The following is a 17,483-nucleotide window of genomic DNA, read 5'->3' as shown; positions in this document are numbered from 1 at the left end:
TCCAGTGCACTTACCAGTGTTCATGCGCACAGCTAGATCATTTATATACTCATGCTTTTCAGCATAAACTGTTTTGTAACCATTGATGAAAGACAGGTAGGACTTCGGTGTCACATGTGCTCTTCGCCGATACCTGAAACCAAGAATAATAAGAATGAAAAAGTTTTAAGATCTTCAGTTCGAATCATCCACCTTGACATTAAGACCTAAATATCATTGTATTCTAACGGTAAGGGTATGAGAAAAAAGACCCTACACTAATTAGTGGTTGCCCTGCTTAATATTGAACTTGCGTAATGTATGTCAACAAACATAATGTTATCCAAACAAAAGATACATCAGTGTGAACTAAAAAATCAGTACCTTTGGAAGTATGTCTCACAGGTCACAGTGACTTTGTCGTGGAAGCTCCCCATAGTCTGCTCCACCTGTACTTTGACTTCAGCAGAGCAGACAATGTGAAACTCAGAAAGGAAGTAGTGAGACACTGCTACCAGGGCCTCAGTGGGCCAGCGACTGAACCAGTCCATGGTACAGCCGGAAATCAGGCCAGGGAACTTCAACGATCGACTACGAAACTTCTCCCCAACCTGGGAACAGAAAGTAATTGAAGCCATCAGGTCAAATATGTGCCCTCTCAAGTTATCATCATCTCAAAAGTAACTGAGCAGGATTTTTGGTGTTTTATCAAAAGGCTCAGATCTGACTCTGTAGCAGTCGAATGATTGCATATTTTGGTTCCAAATAAACTAGAATGAGCGACATTCTTCAAAAGACTTATTGAAATGATTCAAATGATTACTAAAAGTAACATGAAATAGACTTCATTCACAAAACATTAGCTCACTTCTTTAAGAGTGTTGCAGCATACTAATTTGTGTCTAAGTAGTGAGAAATTCTGTTTCTAGTGGTGTTGGAGTTTGCCATGTGGATGGAAAGTGAGATACGCACAGGGGAGAAGCAGAGCACCACATGCAAGTTCTTCCTGGCTCGCGAGATGAAGTATTCGTAGAGGTTGTCAAAAGTGGGGGGGTGGCGAGGAAGCTCCTTCTTCATCACTGAGATCAGCCCCTGGGTGATTTCATCCAGCTCATCACGGGCAAACAAGTTGGAAACCTGGGGAAAGTAACACCCAACAATCACATTAACCTTAATAATTCACACCTCAGTAAGGTGCAGTTAACTAACACCAATCAAATCAAATCCTTGGGTAAGCTTTATTAAATAAAACAAAGAACCAAAGATTTGCTAAGCATGTATACCGGACGTTTTGGGTATTTTTGTCGTTGGTGTTACATGCTTTAATTCTTTTCAAATAAGTCCAGAATAAGTTAAGTTCTGGAGTAAATTGCTAACTTTAAGGTGTGACAAGGAGAATTCACAAATAGAAGGGACGGTGCGTGATGCTGTAATTTAAGAGCGAATCGCCATTGCCATGAAAATGATCTGTTGACTGACAGATTTGAAAGTTGGGTGTGTGAAAGGGTATTTGCTGTGTGAATGGGTATTTTAAATATTTTTTTAAACGTCTCTGCAGCAGCACTTGTGTGTCAGAGGGGTTTAGGTGGAGTAGCAAGAGCACACAGTGAGTGTCCATTCATTGATTACTAAAATATCTTATAAAAAAATAATTGTATTTCCAGTCACTGGCCATCTGCTTTACCTCCCCAGAAGACAAAACGTTGTTCAGGTACTCCAAAAAGGCCTCCTCCTTAACCTCGTTATCTGTGAACACGAAGGTGATGCCTTTCCCATCGGCTCCAGCCACTCTATACATGAGCTTTAGGTCATCCATTAGGTTAGTTATGCTATATGTTCTATGGAAGGAAATAAAACACATACCAGTAAATACTCCGCAGGCTGTACTTGAGCCTGGTAACATTTGACATTACTGACCTACTGAAATCATCAGCAGAACTTACAGATGGACTGTACTACTAGTATTCAAATTAAACACATACTGAATGTGTGCAGGATGTAGTTGAGTTTCAATGCTCAAAGAAATCGGCTAACTAAAACCTTATCTTGGAGTAAGTGCACTCACCTGGTTAAAGTGATTTGAAATATTTTATATCCTGCTATAAATGATGCAAGTCGGGTGAGGCTCTGCTTTCCAGATCCACCAACCCCAACAAGCAGAGCATTCCCACAGTCTGTTCGAATGATACGGGATATCTGAAAGAAGGAACATGAACAGTTACAGAGTAATGGAATTCTGAGATTCTTTGTGGTATCTTGAACCACAGGGATACACAATGATTGAGCACAGCTATGGAAGCTGTGCACTGCAGATCAGGTATGTGTGTCTCTACAGGGGAAGTGTTAAACATGAATCCAATGCTCATAATACACTTTACAGTAAACCCAAGTAGACCTAACAATTTTAGAAAAACCCCTATACTGCAATATATGCAAATGTATACAAATGTATAAGGTCACATGACTTGTGTGAGAGTTCTTCAGCATCAATCATGATTTGACAAGGGGCATGATTGTGGGGTGCCAGTGCAACCAGCTTTTTCCTCAACACAGTGGTTGCATTGACCAACATGTCCATCGATACAGTCTCAGCCTCCAGGGTGTTCTTGGAATGGCAATGTTTGCAGAAAAGAAATATAAATGTAACCATTACCTCAAGGATATTAATCCTTTGATACTGTCTAACGCCCCCACTCTCAAAATGTCACCATTTTTCACTTTGAAAAGGAAGGGGGCTAAAGAGAGGCTGAACGGCAACACCTAGAAAGTGAACCTGAGATACTTCCTGTGCCCTGCTCTTATGTGGATGTGAAAATAGGCGTCTTTTAAATCCACCGTAGTGAACCAATCGCCTGGCCTTACTGACTGTAACAGCTGCTGCATGGTTAACATTTTGAACCTCAGTCAACTCAAATATGGATTGACCTGTTTGACATTGAGGATTGGTCTAAGGCCACCATCCCGCTTGGGCACCTGGAAGTGCCTGGAGTAAAACCCTTCTTCAAAGTGAAGAGGATGAACTGTGTAAATAGCCCGTTTCTGCAGAAGAGCTGTCACCTCTGAGACAAACACCAATGCGTCTCTTGCATCTGTGACTACCGTTGTAGTCACACCCCGATATCTAGATGGACCGTGTCTGAATTGTAGAGAATAGCCAGTCTGTACAGTATTGAGCACCCAGGTGTCTGAGGTGCATTGATGGCAGTACTCCAGGTGACTCCCTGAAAAGGGGCCCTGGGCCTGTGGCAGCAAATTGCTAGGGCTGCAGCTTTTATCTGAGGCTTAGCCTGAGGCTTTTGCCTTTGCACAGCGGAAATTATTGAAGTTCCCCCTTTGTGCAACCATGGGTTGGTTGTGAATCCCCCCTATGGCTTTAGCAAGTGCCGGCTGTGCTGGTCCTTGAGACTGCTGGAACCTAGGTTTCCAGATTTGTGTACTGGATGCAGCACCTTTGGCATCAGGCACACCAATTCCTTTGTAGACTCATGTGCCCGATGAGAGCACTGCAGCATGTCATCTACTGCAGGACCAAAACAGTGTCCTGGAGTAATAGCAGCATCCAGCAATTGTGCCTGGTCACCATCCGCTATGCATGCCTGAGACAGCCAGAGCTGACGTCTTGCAGCTACTAGCACAGCCAGATTCCTACCCACTGCCTGTCCGTTGAATTTAGATATACGGAGCAGATTTTTATGAAGTCGGTCTCCTAAGTGTTCTCCTACTTTCCGAAGGCACAGAGCTCTCTAGAGAGGATACAGCTCCCTTTTGAGCTGAAGAGGGAAGGGAGCCTTGTCCAGATGGAACAGACAGCAAGTGCTCTACAGAGCAGCACCACACTTGTTTCTCTAATGTACAAGTAGAAAAGGATGCACAAAACTCGCAATAGCTATGCGATAGAGAGAGAAAGAATCAATGTTGCAAATCTCCCTCCCAACCAGAAAGGACGCCGTGTTGTAAGGACAGCGGTACGCTGCCTCCCAGATGGACCGCCTTGATGGTAGGTGAAAGTAACCATATTACGAGGGGCGCGTAGTTGCAAGTACCCGGAATGACTCCATTGCAAGCAGCTGCAGGACGGCCCTCTATTGGAAAAACCATGGTGATGGGTTGTTTGCAGGGAGGAGTGTATGGGTAGAAAGCGGAAGCAGCTACGTCGGTACACTGCCTTGCGCTTAGAACGTAACCACTGGCCGGAGTATTGTGGTTTCTTTTTGTTATGTGTTGTTTGTCTTTTTGTTGCAGAGGAGGAGTACGGAGCCAGCGGCTGCAGCCACGGAACCAGCCCACATCACCAGAGCACTACCCTCACCACACGACACCAGCACCACCCTGCGGATTAAAGCACACTTTCGTGCACGGGACTTTTGGAGTGGGGACTAGTGTGACGTATTGTTTTTGTTTTGGTCTGCAAACCAGCCGTGTTCCCCCCCGATACCATTGCTGGTTCTTTTCTGTTCTGTCATTAAAAACACAGACATTTTTTGGGGAAAAGACTGTTTGGACATTGTTTTATTCATCACACCACTCGCACAGTTCACAAGCTACGGTCGGCAAGTGCCTCCTTAGCATGCTCCATACCCAGACAGGCAGTGCATCGGCCATGCCTGTCCTCCGTGGGGAAACTTTTCTTGCATATGTTGCACAAATGAAACCACGGCATAATGCAACTGCAGTGGTGTGTAATGCAAACGACCTTGAACTGTAATTGCTATCAGTATAGCCTAAATTACTAGTATCAACGTATCGAATGCTTAACACCAACATCTTCTACAGTGCACAAGCCCAGTATACACAGTACAGTGAAACAGTATTTTTTTTATTTTTATTTTTTTTTTACAGTGCACAGATACAGTGCACGTACAGTGCAGCATAATATGGTGGGAAATGAACAGTATACACAGTACAGTACAAACGGTACGGTATAGTGCTAATAATATTATAATGTCCAATGTACAGTATATACAGATAGTATATAGCGCACAGTACCCTGGTATGGTGTATGGTAAGGTGCACGGTACAGTATACGATACGGTAAGCTTGTGGTAGATCACTGACCTACAGTTACCGAAGAAGCAATATGAAGCGATGCCCATCTGTATAGCTTCTGGGTTAACACAACACATGACAGCCCTTGCAATGGTACTGCAAGCAGAGACAAGAGCAGCAATGAAACACTGCTGGAAGGATTGCAAGCAATCAGACCTGAAGCAGAGCTGAGCCCAGCAACTGCTAGTGAATTGGAAGGGTAACCTTGTTCGTTGTACAAAACCCAAGGAAAGCCTACTGCTAGAGCCCTAACAGTCTTCACACTAAAGCTGCAAGCAGATTGACCCGACGTGCGTGTCTCTGCTCAATGCAGGACAGCTGAGCCCAGTAGCCGCGTTAGTATTTCTGTAAAAAAACAAAACAGAAAATACAACAAAGAAAACAATTTGTTCTCACGCAAAACAGTAATCAATCAATTACCGATATTTTAATATATTTTTTCTAATAAAAAATTAAAACTTAATTTTATGCTTCAACTGAAGCTAGCAGCTTACGAGAGGGCATCAGTAGCCAGTTTAAGGCATTTGATCCCGGGGAAGGGGTAGCGGAGCTACTGGCTTTGCGCGGAGCACAGGGACGCTGAAGGACTAACGCACAACCATGGCTGAGTACACAATACGTGAAGTAATTTTTACTAAAACACGTAAAAACAACCATTTGTAATAAGTGATAAACACAAGTGAACAATAATAATACAATCAGACATAACACTATGTGTCACTTATCTGTTCGTAGATCTCTCTCTCTGAGAAAGCAAAAATGATGATGTTTTGAGTGTCAACAGTCTCTTTTATGCCCTTGGGGGTGGGGCGCGACTATGTCACTGGTACTACTAAAATTCAGTTTAGACTGTGTCAAAGGATTAATAGCCATGAGGTAATGGTTACATTTCATACTTGAAAGGAAACCACCACCTAAAACCACAACTCTGGTTGCAAGCAGGGCAAGCAGGTATCTACAACATATTGTGCCAATCAGCAGAGGTGTTGCAGTGGCCTAAAAACACATAAACCCTCAACAGTTTCTGCTCTATCATTGTGAACTATTAATCTATTCTCCATCTTTTTTTGTCAGTCTTTGTGTATATATAATATTCTGTATGTCACTAATTTATTTTCCCAAAAGCTAGCTAGATTTATATAGACAAGGTTTAGTTACTAGTGAAAGTTACATACCCAAACATGTTAAAAATTACAGTACAGGATGTAGCCTATTAACCATATTGTAAGGAATGTAATAGCAAATCATTTGTTGATGATTTCAGGACCTTGGATATATATATATGAAATGTACTAAAATAATGCATTAAATTTTGGACATTAGCTTTTGAATGGCAGGGTAACTTTACATACCCCTTTTTTAATTTTTAATTTTATTTTAACAGAAAGCATTTTTTTGTGTATTTAACCATTTATAAGCACTCCATTTTGTAAATTGTTCTAGTTTAATAAAAGTGTGAGGCAACTGAACTATCAATCTGACCTTGATGAGATGTGTCATTGCATCTTTAAAGAAAACCAGGTCAAGGCGTGATCCTCTGACAGCTTCATTGTACTGTGCCTGATAGAACTGGAGCTTCTCACACAGGAACTCAAAGCTTGGGATCTAAGAAGGATGAATCTCAATATTATACACTGAACAGGTGTCCTATTAAACATATAGTGAACACCACAATTTTAATTACAAATGAGTGAACAGTCAATGTAGACTGGATTATAAAAGGTAAAAAAGATGCTACTGGTATCAGTATTTTAGTTAATTTAACACAAGGAAAGAACATAATTAGAAGATATCACAGAGACCTTATATAATAAAATGGTATGTACATTAACATTTTTGGAAACAGTCTGAACACTGTTTGAAAACTCATGATTTAAAAACAAAAACAAACAAGACCAACATCCTTTAAGACGCTTAAATAAAAAGGTATAAGTGATTTCTAATTGTATTGTACCAGCTCATAAACTTTTGGAGCTTCGAAGGATGAATCTTCAGGCTCTTCTCCTGTTGCCTCCGGAGTGTCCTTCAGGAAATCCACAAAGTAGGGCTCTGGGTGGAGATGATCCACGAGTTGTGGGTCCACATGCTCCTGGACCACACGGATAATTGACTTCTCAAACCAGACCTTATCTTCTTCGGACACAAACCTGCAGCACAAAATATGACCCACAGTAAAGTATTTATGAAGAAATAGCAGCTTATGATGTGTTCACACCTGGTCCGTTGGGGAGCTATTTACAAACTCAGTACTAGGGCTGTGTAGATAAATAAAAAAATAAGTTAAAATGAAACCGGAAGAGGAGGACTTAAATTCAAGCCACCAAGATTGGTGAAAAAGAGTTACCTTTCTGGGCTAAAGCTTTGTTATTTAGTTATGAATCTGATTATCTGATTCACTTCAAACGTTAGCTGTGATAGGCAGCTTTTTGTTTTGTTTTGTTTTGGGAGGACATGTATTTGGATACAGAACTGGTTAATCATAAAGCAGAGAGTAACTGTGGTAGGTGTAAAATCAGTTTGGAGGGGGGGGGGTTACTTAGCGGGGTACCACAAAGGTCTGTACTTGGACTCTACTGACTACTGTTCCTCATTTATATAAATGATTTGGACCAAGATACACATTGTAAACTTGGAGTAGTGGTGGACTCTGAAACTGCAGCACAGCTAATTCAAAGGAATTTGGACCTTCTCTAACAGGGCGAACTTGTGGCAAATTCATTTTAATGTTAAGAAATGTAAAATATTGCATATGAGGCGTAATAATCCCATTATAGGTATAAAATGAATGGGATGGAAATAGAGGACTTTGAAAAGGATCTCAGGGTTACAGTGGTCATCATTAAAAGTATTTTGCCAATTGTGATAAAGAGAGAAATAATCGATGCTGTAAATCACCCTCCCAATGAGAAAGGGCGCTATGTAAGGTTGGTAGCGATTAATTAACAGGGGCGCCGAGATGATTGCAGGGAGGAGTTGGGCAGTACAAAGGGGACACAGCTACGTGAGTACGGCCCCTTGCGCTGAAACGTAACTTACGGTCGGAACCTTGTTTGTTTGTTTGTTTTGTTACATATTGTCCTTGTCTTCTAGAGGAAGAGTAAGGAGCCAGGTGCTGCAGCCATGGAGCAAGCTAAAACACCACCTCACTGCACTCACCTCACGACACCAGCATTCACCACGACTGTATTGTTTGGAGAGCACAATTTCGTGGACTGGGGATTGCTTGTATTTGTTATTGTTTTTGTTTTGGCTTGCAAGCCAGCCATGCAACCCCCAATACCATCAGTAGTAGAGGGGTGGCTCTTTTCTGTTCTTTAAATAAAACACGGATGTTTTGAAAGTATACTACTGTCTTCACTTTGTGTACCACACCACTCACACTTGTCACACAATGTTGTGAGGCAATTAAAAAGTCAAAAAGAATGTTAGGCTACATTGCAAAAAGCGTGGAGAACAAGTCTAGACAGGTTATGCTAAAATTTACAGTATAATCGTAAATCTCGAAAAACTACTCACTTCTAAATCTTCTGTAGTCATTTTTGTATTACTTTAGTATAAATACATGTTAATTTGGATTCATATGTTGTTTTTTTCTGACTTTATGTGAACGAAAAGACACAAAAGCTCCCGTTTTCTCATTGGAAATAGTGATATTTCAAAATATCACTGTCCTGGTCACAAAAGCAAAGTTTGTGGGGAATAATAGCCATTTTCTATACTTTTGAGGCATAAGCAATTAGGAAATAACACTTATTACCCAGGAACAAAAAAAAAAAAAAAAAAAAAAAAATTGTTACACGGTGTTACGCCCTAGTTAGTCATCATCTATAATACTGTGTGCAGTTTTGGTCAACTCACTACAAAATATACATTATTGCACTTGAGAGGGTACAGAGAAGGGCAAATAGGCTGATCACATGACTTAATGACATGAGCTATGAAGTCAGGTTAAAATAATTAAATCTCTTCAGCCAAGAAAAAAGAAGTTAAGTTAAAGTCTTTAAAATCATGAATGGTATAGATAAAGTTAACCCAAGACACTACTTCAAATTTAGCACAGAGAGAAGAACAAAAAGGCATAGCTGGAAGCTGAGTAAAAGTAAGTTTAGAACAGATTTAGGAAGCACTTTTTTAATAAAGAGAGTTATAAATTAATGGAGTAGCCTACCAGATGAAGTAGTATGATCTAAACATTTAAAATGACTAGAATCCATGCTTTTAAATTATTTCCACCAGTAAGGGATTACGGTGTGCTAACAACGGACGAGCCTTCAAGGGCCAAATGGCCTTTTCTCATTCCCAAACTTTTTTCAAAATGTTCTTATGTTTTAGAATTTTTTGGAAAGTTCTGCTCTGTATCGTGTGTGAAGATACAGAGCTAGGAGATTCCACTGTTGGTACCCTAGCAATGGCTGTGCTGAAATTTGTAACATATAAATAAATCTGGACTTCTACCTGTGTTTCAAAGAAAATCCTATGTGTTTCTCAACATCATTGTAAGCATATCCCGATACCCTTTTACAATGGGTGAATCATCTTTTTAATCATTTATCTTTGCACTTCACTTCTGTGAAGATGGTTGTTTGCCAAAGAGATTGTACTTGTATTACTACTAATCACATTTGGAAACTGTAGCCACACATGTGGCATTTAGGATAATGACATGCAGACGTGACATGCATGACATGTCGTTTGATTAGTTTCTTCCAGAGTTTTTCAAGGAAAGGGATGCAGACAACCACTACTAGACAATTTACCTGTCAGCTATCACCCTGGTACATTCACTCTTGAACAAAGCCAGTACCAATGTGGGACTTTCACATTCTGGAGGTTTTATGGTCAACATGCCTTGCCAGATCCTGGACAGGTCCCTCAGATTGAAAATGTAGTGGAATTTAGAAGGTGTTGGCAGCATTTTTACCTAAAAGAAAAAAAAAAAAAAAAAAAAAAACTGTTCACAGGACAACGGAACTACAATAAAGGATTTCCACTATAACACAACTGTTGATAAAACTTGCTGTCTTTCTAGAAATCTTCCTTACATACAGTGGAATAAAAATACAACTTCTTACTTACACTGTTTATTTTAATATTTAGATACTGTAGGACAATAAGAATGATAAAGGGTTAAACTTAGGTAGAATTGCACAGCGTCTATAAATTGTAACAAGAAGATGAGAAAAAGTGTTAGCCTAGCTCTGTAACTATAGCAACAAGTGATAGAACCAAAGCCCACTGCTCAACCAAGACTGACCACCTGAATCCGCAGGTGCTGGTGCTTTAATTTGGTTATTGTAAACTTCAAAAAATGAGTCAAGATTTCAAGGAAAAGTGCTTCTCTTTGTTCTGAATTTTGACTAGTTAGTCAGAAAAATGAAGAGTAGCAGACAACAACTGGAACTGCCAGCTGCAAATATCCAGAAAACACCTGAATTAATTCAATAAACTTGTAAGAAAATGTTTGGTTATTATCATAACCCTGGCTCCCTGAAACAGAAATGTAACCATTACCATATGGGTATTTACCTTGTAGAGACCGGAAACCTGAATAAGATCTAAGAAAGCTGCTCTGTGAGCCTATGACACAGTCATGGCCCACCCCTGAGGGCACAAAGACACTGTGCTCACAGACTTCAGTGCAATTTTTCCTTCAAGCCTGCTGCAATCATGGATGCAGTGACCTTGAAGCTTAATGGTTAAAGTTCTATTTCAGGGAACCAGGGTTATGATAATAACCTAACATTCCCTTTCAATGTAACCATTACCTAATGGGTCAGTATACCCAAGTCGTTGCAAGGGCAATATTGTAGAACGACTGGAATGCTACAAGGCTAAGCTGAGAGGCTGCATTGTGCGTTATCATTAGGAACCCCAGTAACAAGTAGCTAGGGCTATAAAATGCCCACCCTTAACACTGTAGTTCCAAAGCCAGGGTTTTGAAGATCCGCTACATTTAGTCTGTAGAACCTAGTGAAGGTATGGGGAGTAGCCCACACCACTGCATGGTCACACAGCGCCCCAAGCCCAGGCTGGACACATCCGTGGTGACGACCTCTCTTCTGGTGACACTGCCCAGTGGTATGCCGAGGCAAAGATGGGCCAGTTGTTTCCACCAAGAGAGTGCCTTTAGACAGTGATGAGACACTGTCAATAGGTGCTCACGGTTCAGTGTGGGCTGCTCAATCAGGCCTGGAGAGGAGGATACCCAATGGAAGGGTCTGGGAAGCTGCTGCCATCAAGTCCAGAAGTTTCTGGAATGTTACTACTGTGAATGCTCTGTTGATCTGAAATAGATCCAAACAGGTGGCGATTCTCTGCACTTTGACATCCGACAGTGTGGACAGCATGGCCCTGGAGTCCAAGCACACTCCTAGACAGGAGGCTGTCTGAGAAGGTGTGAGCTGGCTCTTTACATGATTCACCGTAAGGCCCAACCGTTGAAGATGGCCAGTGACAAGTCCTGTGTGGGCCTCTACAATTGCTAGAGACTGGGCACAAATTAGCCAGCAGTCCAGATAATGGAGGACTCTGATGCCTTTGAGTCTCAATGGAGCCAGGACAGCTTTCATGCACTTCGAGAAGGCTGTTTCCATTATATATGCTACTGTTGGGTGACATTATCCACAGACACAGAGTATATTTGTCCCTAAAGTCAGGCATTTCTTCTGTCTGGGTGTTACTAGCTACTTGCCTTACATACATCAAGCATTGGATGTCACAGAATTTTCTAATGTTGAATTCAGATAAAACAGAGGTTATTCTACTGGGCTCACAGAAACAACTAAAAGGAAATGTGGGATACATGAGCTTGATCCTTGCAGTCTCTCATCAAAACTTAAATTGGAAATTAAGAGTTTTGGGGGTTGTCTTTGATCCTGATCTATCTACCAATATTAGGGAAGTTACTAAAGTATCTTTTTACCCTTTGAGAAATACAGCCAAACCTAGACCAATTATTTCTGTATCTGATGTCGAGAGAATATTGCATGACTGTGTTTCATCTAGAATTGATAATTGTAATACACTTTTTTTCTGGTGTTAAATATTATTATGAGACATACTAAAACTGCCAGCAATCGCAACACTTACAATTCCATCAATTTGTTGAAAGCACATTTTAAACAGTCGCAATTGTTGCTGGCAAAAATGTTCCCTGTTTCAAAAAACAGTAATTTAAACAATTACATTAACAATAAAAAAATAAAAAAAAAAAATATATATATATATATATATATATATATATATATATATATAATATATATAACTATAACTGTCTCATATTGGCAAAAGCAACAAAAATGAGAGAAAAAAAAAGCTCCAGCTGGAACTATGCAGCCTGGGGGGAGAGCACAAAGTCAGCCGACTTATGATGCTGGGTCCCTGGGAAGGAGCGGCTCGAGCCATTGGCTTCACGCAGGGCACAAGGCCGCAGCAGGACGTAAGAACATAAGAAAGTTTACAAACGAGAGGAGGCCATTCGGCCCATCTTGCTCGTTTGGTTGTTAGTAGCTTATTGATCCCAAAATCTCATCAAGCAGCTTCTTGAAGGATCCCAGGGTGTCAGCTTCAACAACATTACTGGGGAGTTGATTCCAGACCCTCACAATTCTCTGTGTAAAAAAGTGCCTCCTATTTTCTGTTCTGAATGCCCCTTTGTCTAAACTCCACTGGTGACGCCTGGTCCTTGTTTCTTTTTTCAGGCTGAAAAAGTCCCTTGGGTCGACACTGTCAATACCTTTTAGAATTTTGAATGCTTGAATTAGGTCGCCACGTAGTCTTCTTTGTTCAAGACTGAACAGATTCAATTCTTTTAGCCTGTCTGCATATGACATGCCTTTGAAGCCCGGAATAATTCTGGTCGCTCTTCTTTGCACTCTTTCTAGAGCAGCAATATCTTTTTTATAGTGAGGTGACCAGAACTGAACACAATATTCAAGATGAGGTCTTACTAGTGCATTGTACAGTTTTAACATTACTTCCCTTGATTTAAATTCAACACTTTTCACAATGTATCCGAGCATCTTGTTAGCCTTTTTTATAGCTTCCCCACATTGTCTAGATGAAGACATTTCTGAGTCAACAAAAACTCCTAGGTCTTTTTCATAGATTCCTTCTCCAATTTCAGTATCTCCCATATGATATTTATAATGTACATTTTTATTTCCTGCGTGCAGTACCTTACACTTTTCTCTATTAAATGTCATTTGCCATGTGTCTGCCCAGTTCTGAATCTTGTCTAGATCATTTTGAATGACCTTTGCTGCTGCAACAGTGTTTGCCACTCCTCCTACTTTTGTGTTGTCTGCAAATTTAACAAGTTTGCTTACTATACCAGAATCTAAATCATTAATGTAGATTAGGAATAGCAGAGGACCTAATACTGATCCCTGTGGTACACCGCTGGTTACCACACTCCATTCTGAGGTTTTTCCTCTAATCAGTACTTTCTGTTTTCTACATGTTAACCACTCCCTAATCCATGTACATGCGTTTCCTTGAATCCCAACTGCGTTCAGTTTGAGAATTAATCTTTTGTGCGGGACTTTGTCAAAAGCTTTCTGGAAATCTAAATAAACCATGTCATATGCTTTGCAATTATCCATTATCGATGTTGCATCCTCAAAAAAATCAAGCAAGTTAGTTAGACACGATCTCCCTTTCCTAAAACCATGTTGACTGTCTCCCAGGACCCTGTTACCATATAGGTAATTTTCCATTTTGGATCTTATTATAGTTTCCATAAGTTTGCATATAATAGAAGTCAGGCTTACTGGTCTGTAGTTACCTGGTTCAGTTTTGTTTCCCTTTTTGTGGATCGGTATTACGTTTGCAATTTTCCAGTCTGTCGGTACCACCCCTGTGTCAAGAGACTGCTGCATGATCTTGGTTAGCGGTTTGTAAATTACTTCTTTCATTTCTTTGAGTACTACTGGGAGGATCTCATCCGGCCCAGGGGATTTGTTTATTTTAAGAGCTCCTAGTCCCTTTAACACTTCTGCCTCAGTTATGCTAAAGTTATTTAAAACTGGATAGGAACTGGATGACATGTGGGGCATGTTGTCAGTATCTTCCTTTGTAAAAACTTGTGAAAAGTAATCATTTAATATATTTGCTATTTTTTTTCTTCATCTACGATTTTGCCATTTGTATCTCTTAAACATTTAATCTCCTCTTTGAATGTTCTCTTGCTGTTGTAATATTGGAAAAACATTTTGGAATTGGTTTTAGCTCCCTTAGCAATGTTCATTTCTATTTCTCTCTTGGCCTTTCTAACTTCCTTTTTTGACTTGCGTTTGCAGTTCTGTGTACTCTTTCTGTGTACTTTCTTTTTGGTCCTTTTTTAATGCTCTGTAAAGTGCCTTTTTTCGCTGAATATTTTTTTTTAATTGATCTATTAAACCATTTTGGCAATTTAGTTTTACATTTAGATTTGTCTACTTTAGGGATATAATTGTTTTGCGCCTCTAGTACTACATTTTTGAAGAACAACCATCCTTCTTCTGTGGGTGTTTTCTCTATTTTACTCCAATCTACTTCTGTTAGTCTCTGTTTCATACCTTCATAGTTTGCTTTTCTAAAATTGTAAACCTTAGCTTTAGTCATTACTTTTGGGGATTTAAAAAACACTTCAAATGAGACCATGTTGTGGTCTGAGTTTGCCAGTGGTTCTCTGACCTCTGTTTTAGTTATTCTGTCTTCGTTATTTGAAAAGACTAAATCAAGGCATGCCTCCCCTCTAGTCGGTGCCTTGACAAATTGTGTTAGGAAGCAGTCATTTGTCATTTCCACCATTTCTATTTCATCCTTCGCGCTACCCACCGGGTTTTCCCATTTTATTTGGGGGAAGTTGAAATCCCCCATTAGTATGGCTTCTCCTTTGCTACACGCATTTCTAATGTCATTGTATAACAGATTATTTTGCTCACCGTCTGAATCTGGCGGTCTATAGCATGCTCCTATTATTATGCCCTTTGAATTTTTGTCTGTTATTCTGACCCATATTGATTCGGTTTTATTTTCTTTGTCCAGGTTTAACACCTGGGCTTCAAGACTGTTTCTTATGTATAGCGCTACCCCTCCTCCTCTTCTGTCCTGCCTGTCTTTCCTATACAGTGTATACCCACAAATATTATATTCGTCCCCATCACTCTCAGACAACCAAGTTTCTGTAACACCTATCACATCATAGTTACCTGTTAGTGCAGTAGCTTCAAGTTCTAGAATTTTGTTTCTGATACTTCTAGCATTTAGATAAATACATTTAATGGTTGTCTTACCTGAGTTGTTGTTCTTGTTTTGATGTGGTCTCCCTTCTGTTTTTTTGTTGATTTCTCCCCCCTTCCTTTCTAGTTTAAATGCTTCTGAACCTGCTCGAGGATCTTTTCTCCGAGTAGACTGGTTCCCTTGTTATTTAAATGCAGTCCATCCCGTCTATACAGATAGTCCTCGTTGTAGAATGTGGTCCAATGATCAAGATAGGTGAAGCCTTCCCGTGTGCACCACGTCTTCAGCCATGCGTTTTGATTAATTATTTCCAGCTGTCCATATGGTCCTTTGCAAGGTGCTGGTAGTATACCAGAAAATACCACAGTTTTGGTTTTCTCTTTTAATTTCCTTCCTAGCTCTCTGAATTTGTTTTGCAGGGATTTTGGTCTGTCTCTTCCAATGTTGTTTGTACCGATGTGGACGACTACTACCGGGTCATCTCCTGTTCGTTCTAGGAGCCTGTCCACATTCTCAGTGATGTGCTTGACCGAGGCTCCCGGAAGGCAGCACACTGTTGTAGTAAGGGGGTCCAAACTGCGAATTGAACTTGCTGTGTTTCTCAATATGGAGTCCCCAACAATCATGACCTCCCTTCTTTTTGTTGTCTGGTCACCACTGTCAATGGGATCTTGGATGTTGGTCCTTTCATTCTCTTGTTGTTGGTTCTGCTCATCAAAATTCTGAAGTGACTCAAATCTGTTGGTTGTTTTGATTGCTGGTGGTTGTGTTTGACAAAGTTTCTTTTTTTCCCTGCTTCTGCCTACCTGAACCCAGCTGTTCTGACCTTCTATCTCCCTGGTGGCTTTCAGTCTGTTAGGGGTGATGCAGACTTCCATGAATTGTGGGTGTGCCAGTTCCTCAAGATCCTGTTGCTGTCTCACTTCTTCCAGCTCCATTTCTAGCATACTTACTAGTTTATACAAATCCTGGATCGCGCGGCACTTCACGCACACTTGGTTTAGCTCCGCTGCGTTTTCTCGGATTTCCCACATCAAGCAGGTGTCACAGATTACTGGCTTGAAGACCATTTTGAGGTGTTTTTTTTTAAGTTTAGTTTCTTCTGCAGCCATCAACCTGCTTTCAAACTGCTTCTAAACTGCTCTGTACTTTTCCACGCCTGTACTTCTCCCACTCGCTGTCACTTCCACTCGCTGTCGCTGGGAAGACTGCCTCGTTTAACTGCGTTGTTCTGCTGTGCTGTTGGCTCCTCCCCTCGCCCGTGTCTCAGAACGGCGCTGAATTTGAATCAGCTGCTCCGAGTTTCAGCTTGTTTGTTATCAGAAAAACACACGCGGCTGTTTGACTTTGAGCTGCTGCTGTGTTTCCCCAATGTGCTCTGTTTTTTGATTAAAGCAATTAAAGATGCAATTTATCCTTTCTGCTTCTAAACTGCTCTGTACTTTTCCACGCCTGTACTTCTCCCACTCGCTGTCGCTTCCACTCGCTGTCGCTGGGAAGACTGCCTCGTTTAACTGCGTTGTTCTGCTGTGCTGTTGGCTCCTCCCCTCGCCCGTGTCTCAGAACGGCGCTGAATTTGAATCAGCTGCTCCGAGTTTCAGCTTGTTTGTTATCAGAAAAACACACGCGGCTGTTTGACTTTGAGCTGCTGCTGTGTTTCCCCAATGTCCTCTGTTTTCTGATTAAAGCAATTAAAGATGCAATTTCTCCTTTCTGCTTCTAAACTGCTCTGTACTTCTCCAAGCCTGTACTTCTCCCACTCGCTGTCGCTTCCACTCTAGCAAGTGGACATAACTAGCAACAGGCTGTAGTGCACACAATACACGTAAAAGAAATTATTACAGCAATTAGTTTAAATATCAAATATATACAGACAGAAGCAACAAAGTAATTATCTGAATATGGCTCTCTGATCAGGTCAGTCTTGAAAGGAAAAATGGCACGGAGTTCTGTGAGCGCAGTTCTTTTGAACCCGCTGGACGGGGTCACAACTGCATCACAGACGCAAAGAGCAACTTTGGTATACAGTATTCAGGATTTGCATTAAGGTCGTAAACACCCATTTGGTAATGATTACATTTTGTACTTGAAAGGAAACAAAAACAAAAGGAGTGCAAGATATGAAAGTGGAAATTTGACAAAGACTTCATTGAATTTGGATTTACTAGTATTGAAGTGAACGATGAAGAAAGGACAAAATCTGTTTTGTGTCAGGCAGTGTTGTCTGCTGAGAG

At 40.7% G+C, this 17,483-nt stretch overlaps 1 protein-coding gene across 1 annotated transcript in view; it reads right to left on the bottom strand.

Moving 5' to 3' along the window:
- Window positions 1-17,483, bottom strand: part of LOC121317692 (dynein heavy chain 8, axonemal-like) — a 151,382-nt gene that overhangs the window by 30,946 nt on the left and 102,953 nt on the right. Inside the window, exons 58-65 of the mRNA XM_041253848.1 lie at window positions 9,783-9,946; window positions 6,980-7,172; window positions 6,508-6,630; window positions 2,045-2,175; window positions 1,664-1,817; window positions 952-1,116; window positions 364-590; window positions 15-133 (exon numbers count right to left, since the gene is read on the bottom strand). Of these exons, the coding sequence (XP_041109782.1) occupies window positions 15-133; window positions 364-590; window positions 952-1,116; window positions 1,664-1,817; window positions 2,045-2,175; window positions 6,508-6,630; window positions 6,980-7,172; window positions 9,783-9,946 (1,276 nt within the window). The remainder of the gene's footprint in view (window positions 1-14; window positions 134-363; window positions 591-951; window positions 1,117-1,663; window positions 1,818-2,044; window positions 2,176-6,507; window positions 6,631-6,979; window positions 7,173-9,782; window positions 9,947-17,483) is intronic.

The sequence above is a fragment of the Polyodon spathula genome, chromosome 6 (genome assembly GCF_017654505.1).
Source record: "Polyodon spathula isolate WHYD16114869_AA chromosome 6, ASM1765450v1, whole genome shotgun sequence".
NCBI classification, from domain to species: Eukaryota; Metazoa; Chordata; class Actinopteri; order Acipenseriformes; family Polyodontidae; genus Polyodon; species Polyodon spathula.
Note: the sequence above shows the minus strand (reverse complement) of the source record. Positions and strands in the feature narration are given on the sequence as shown.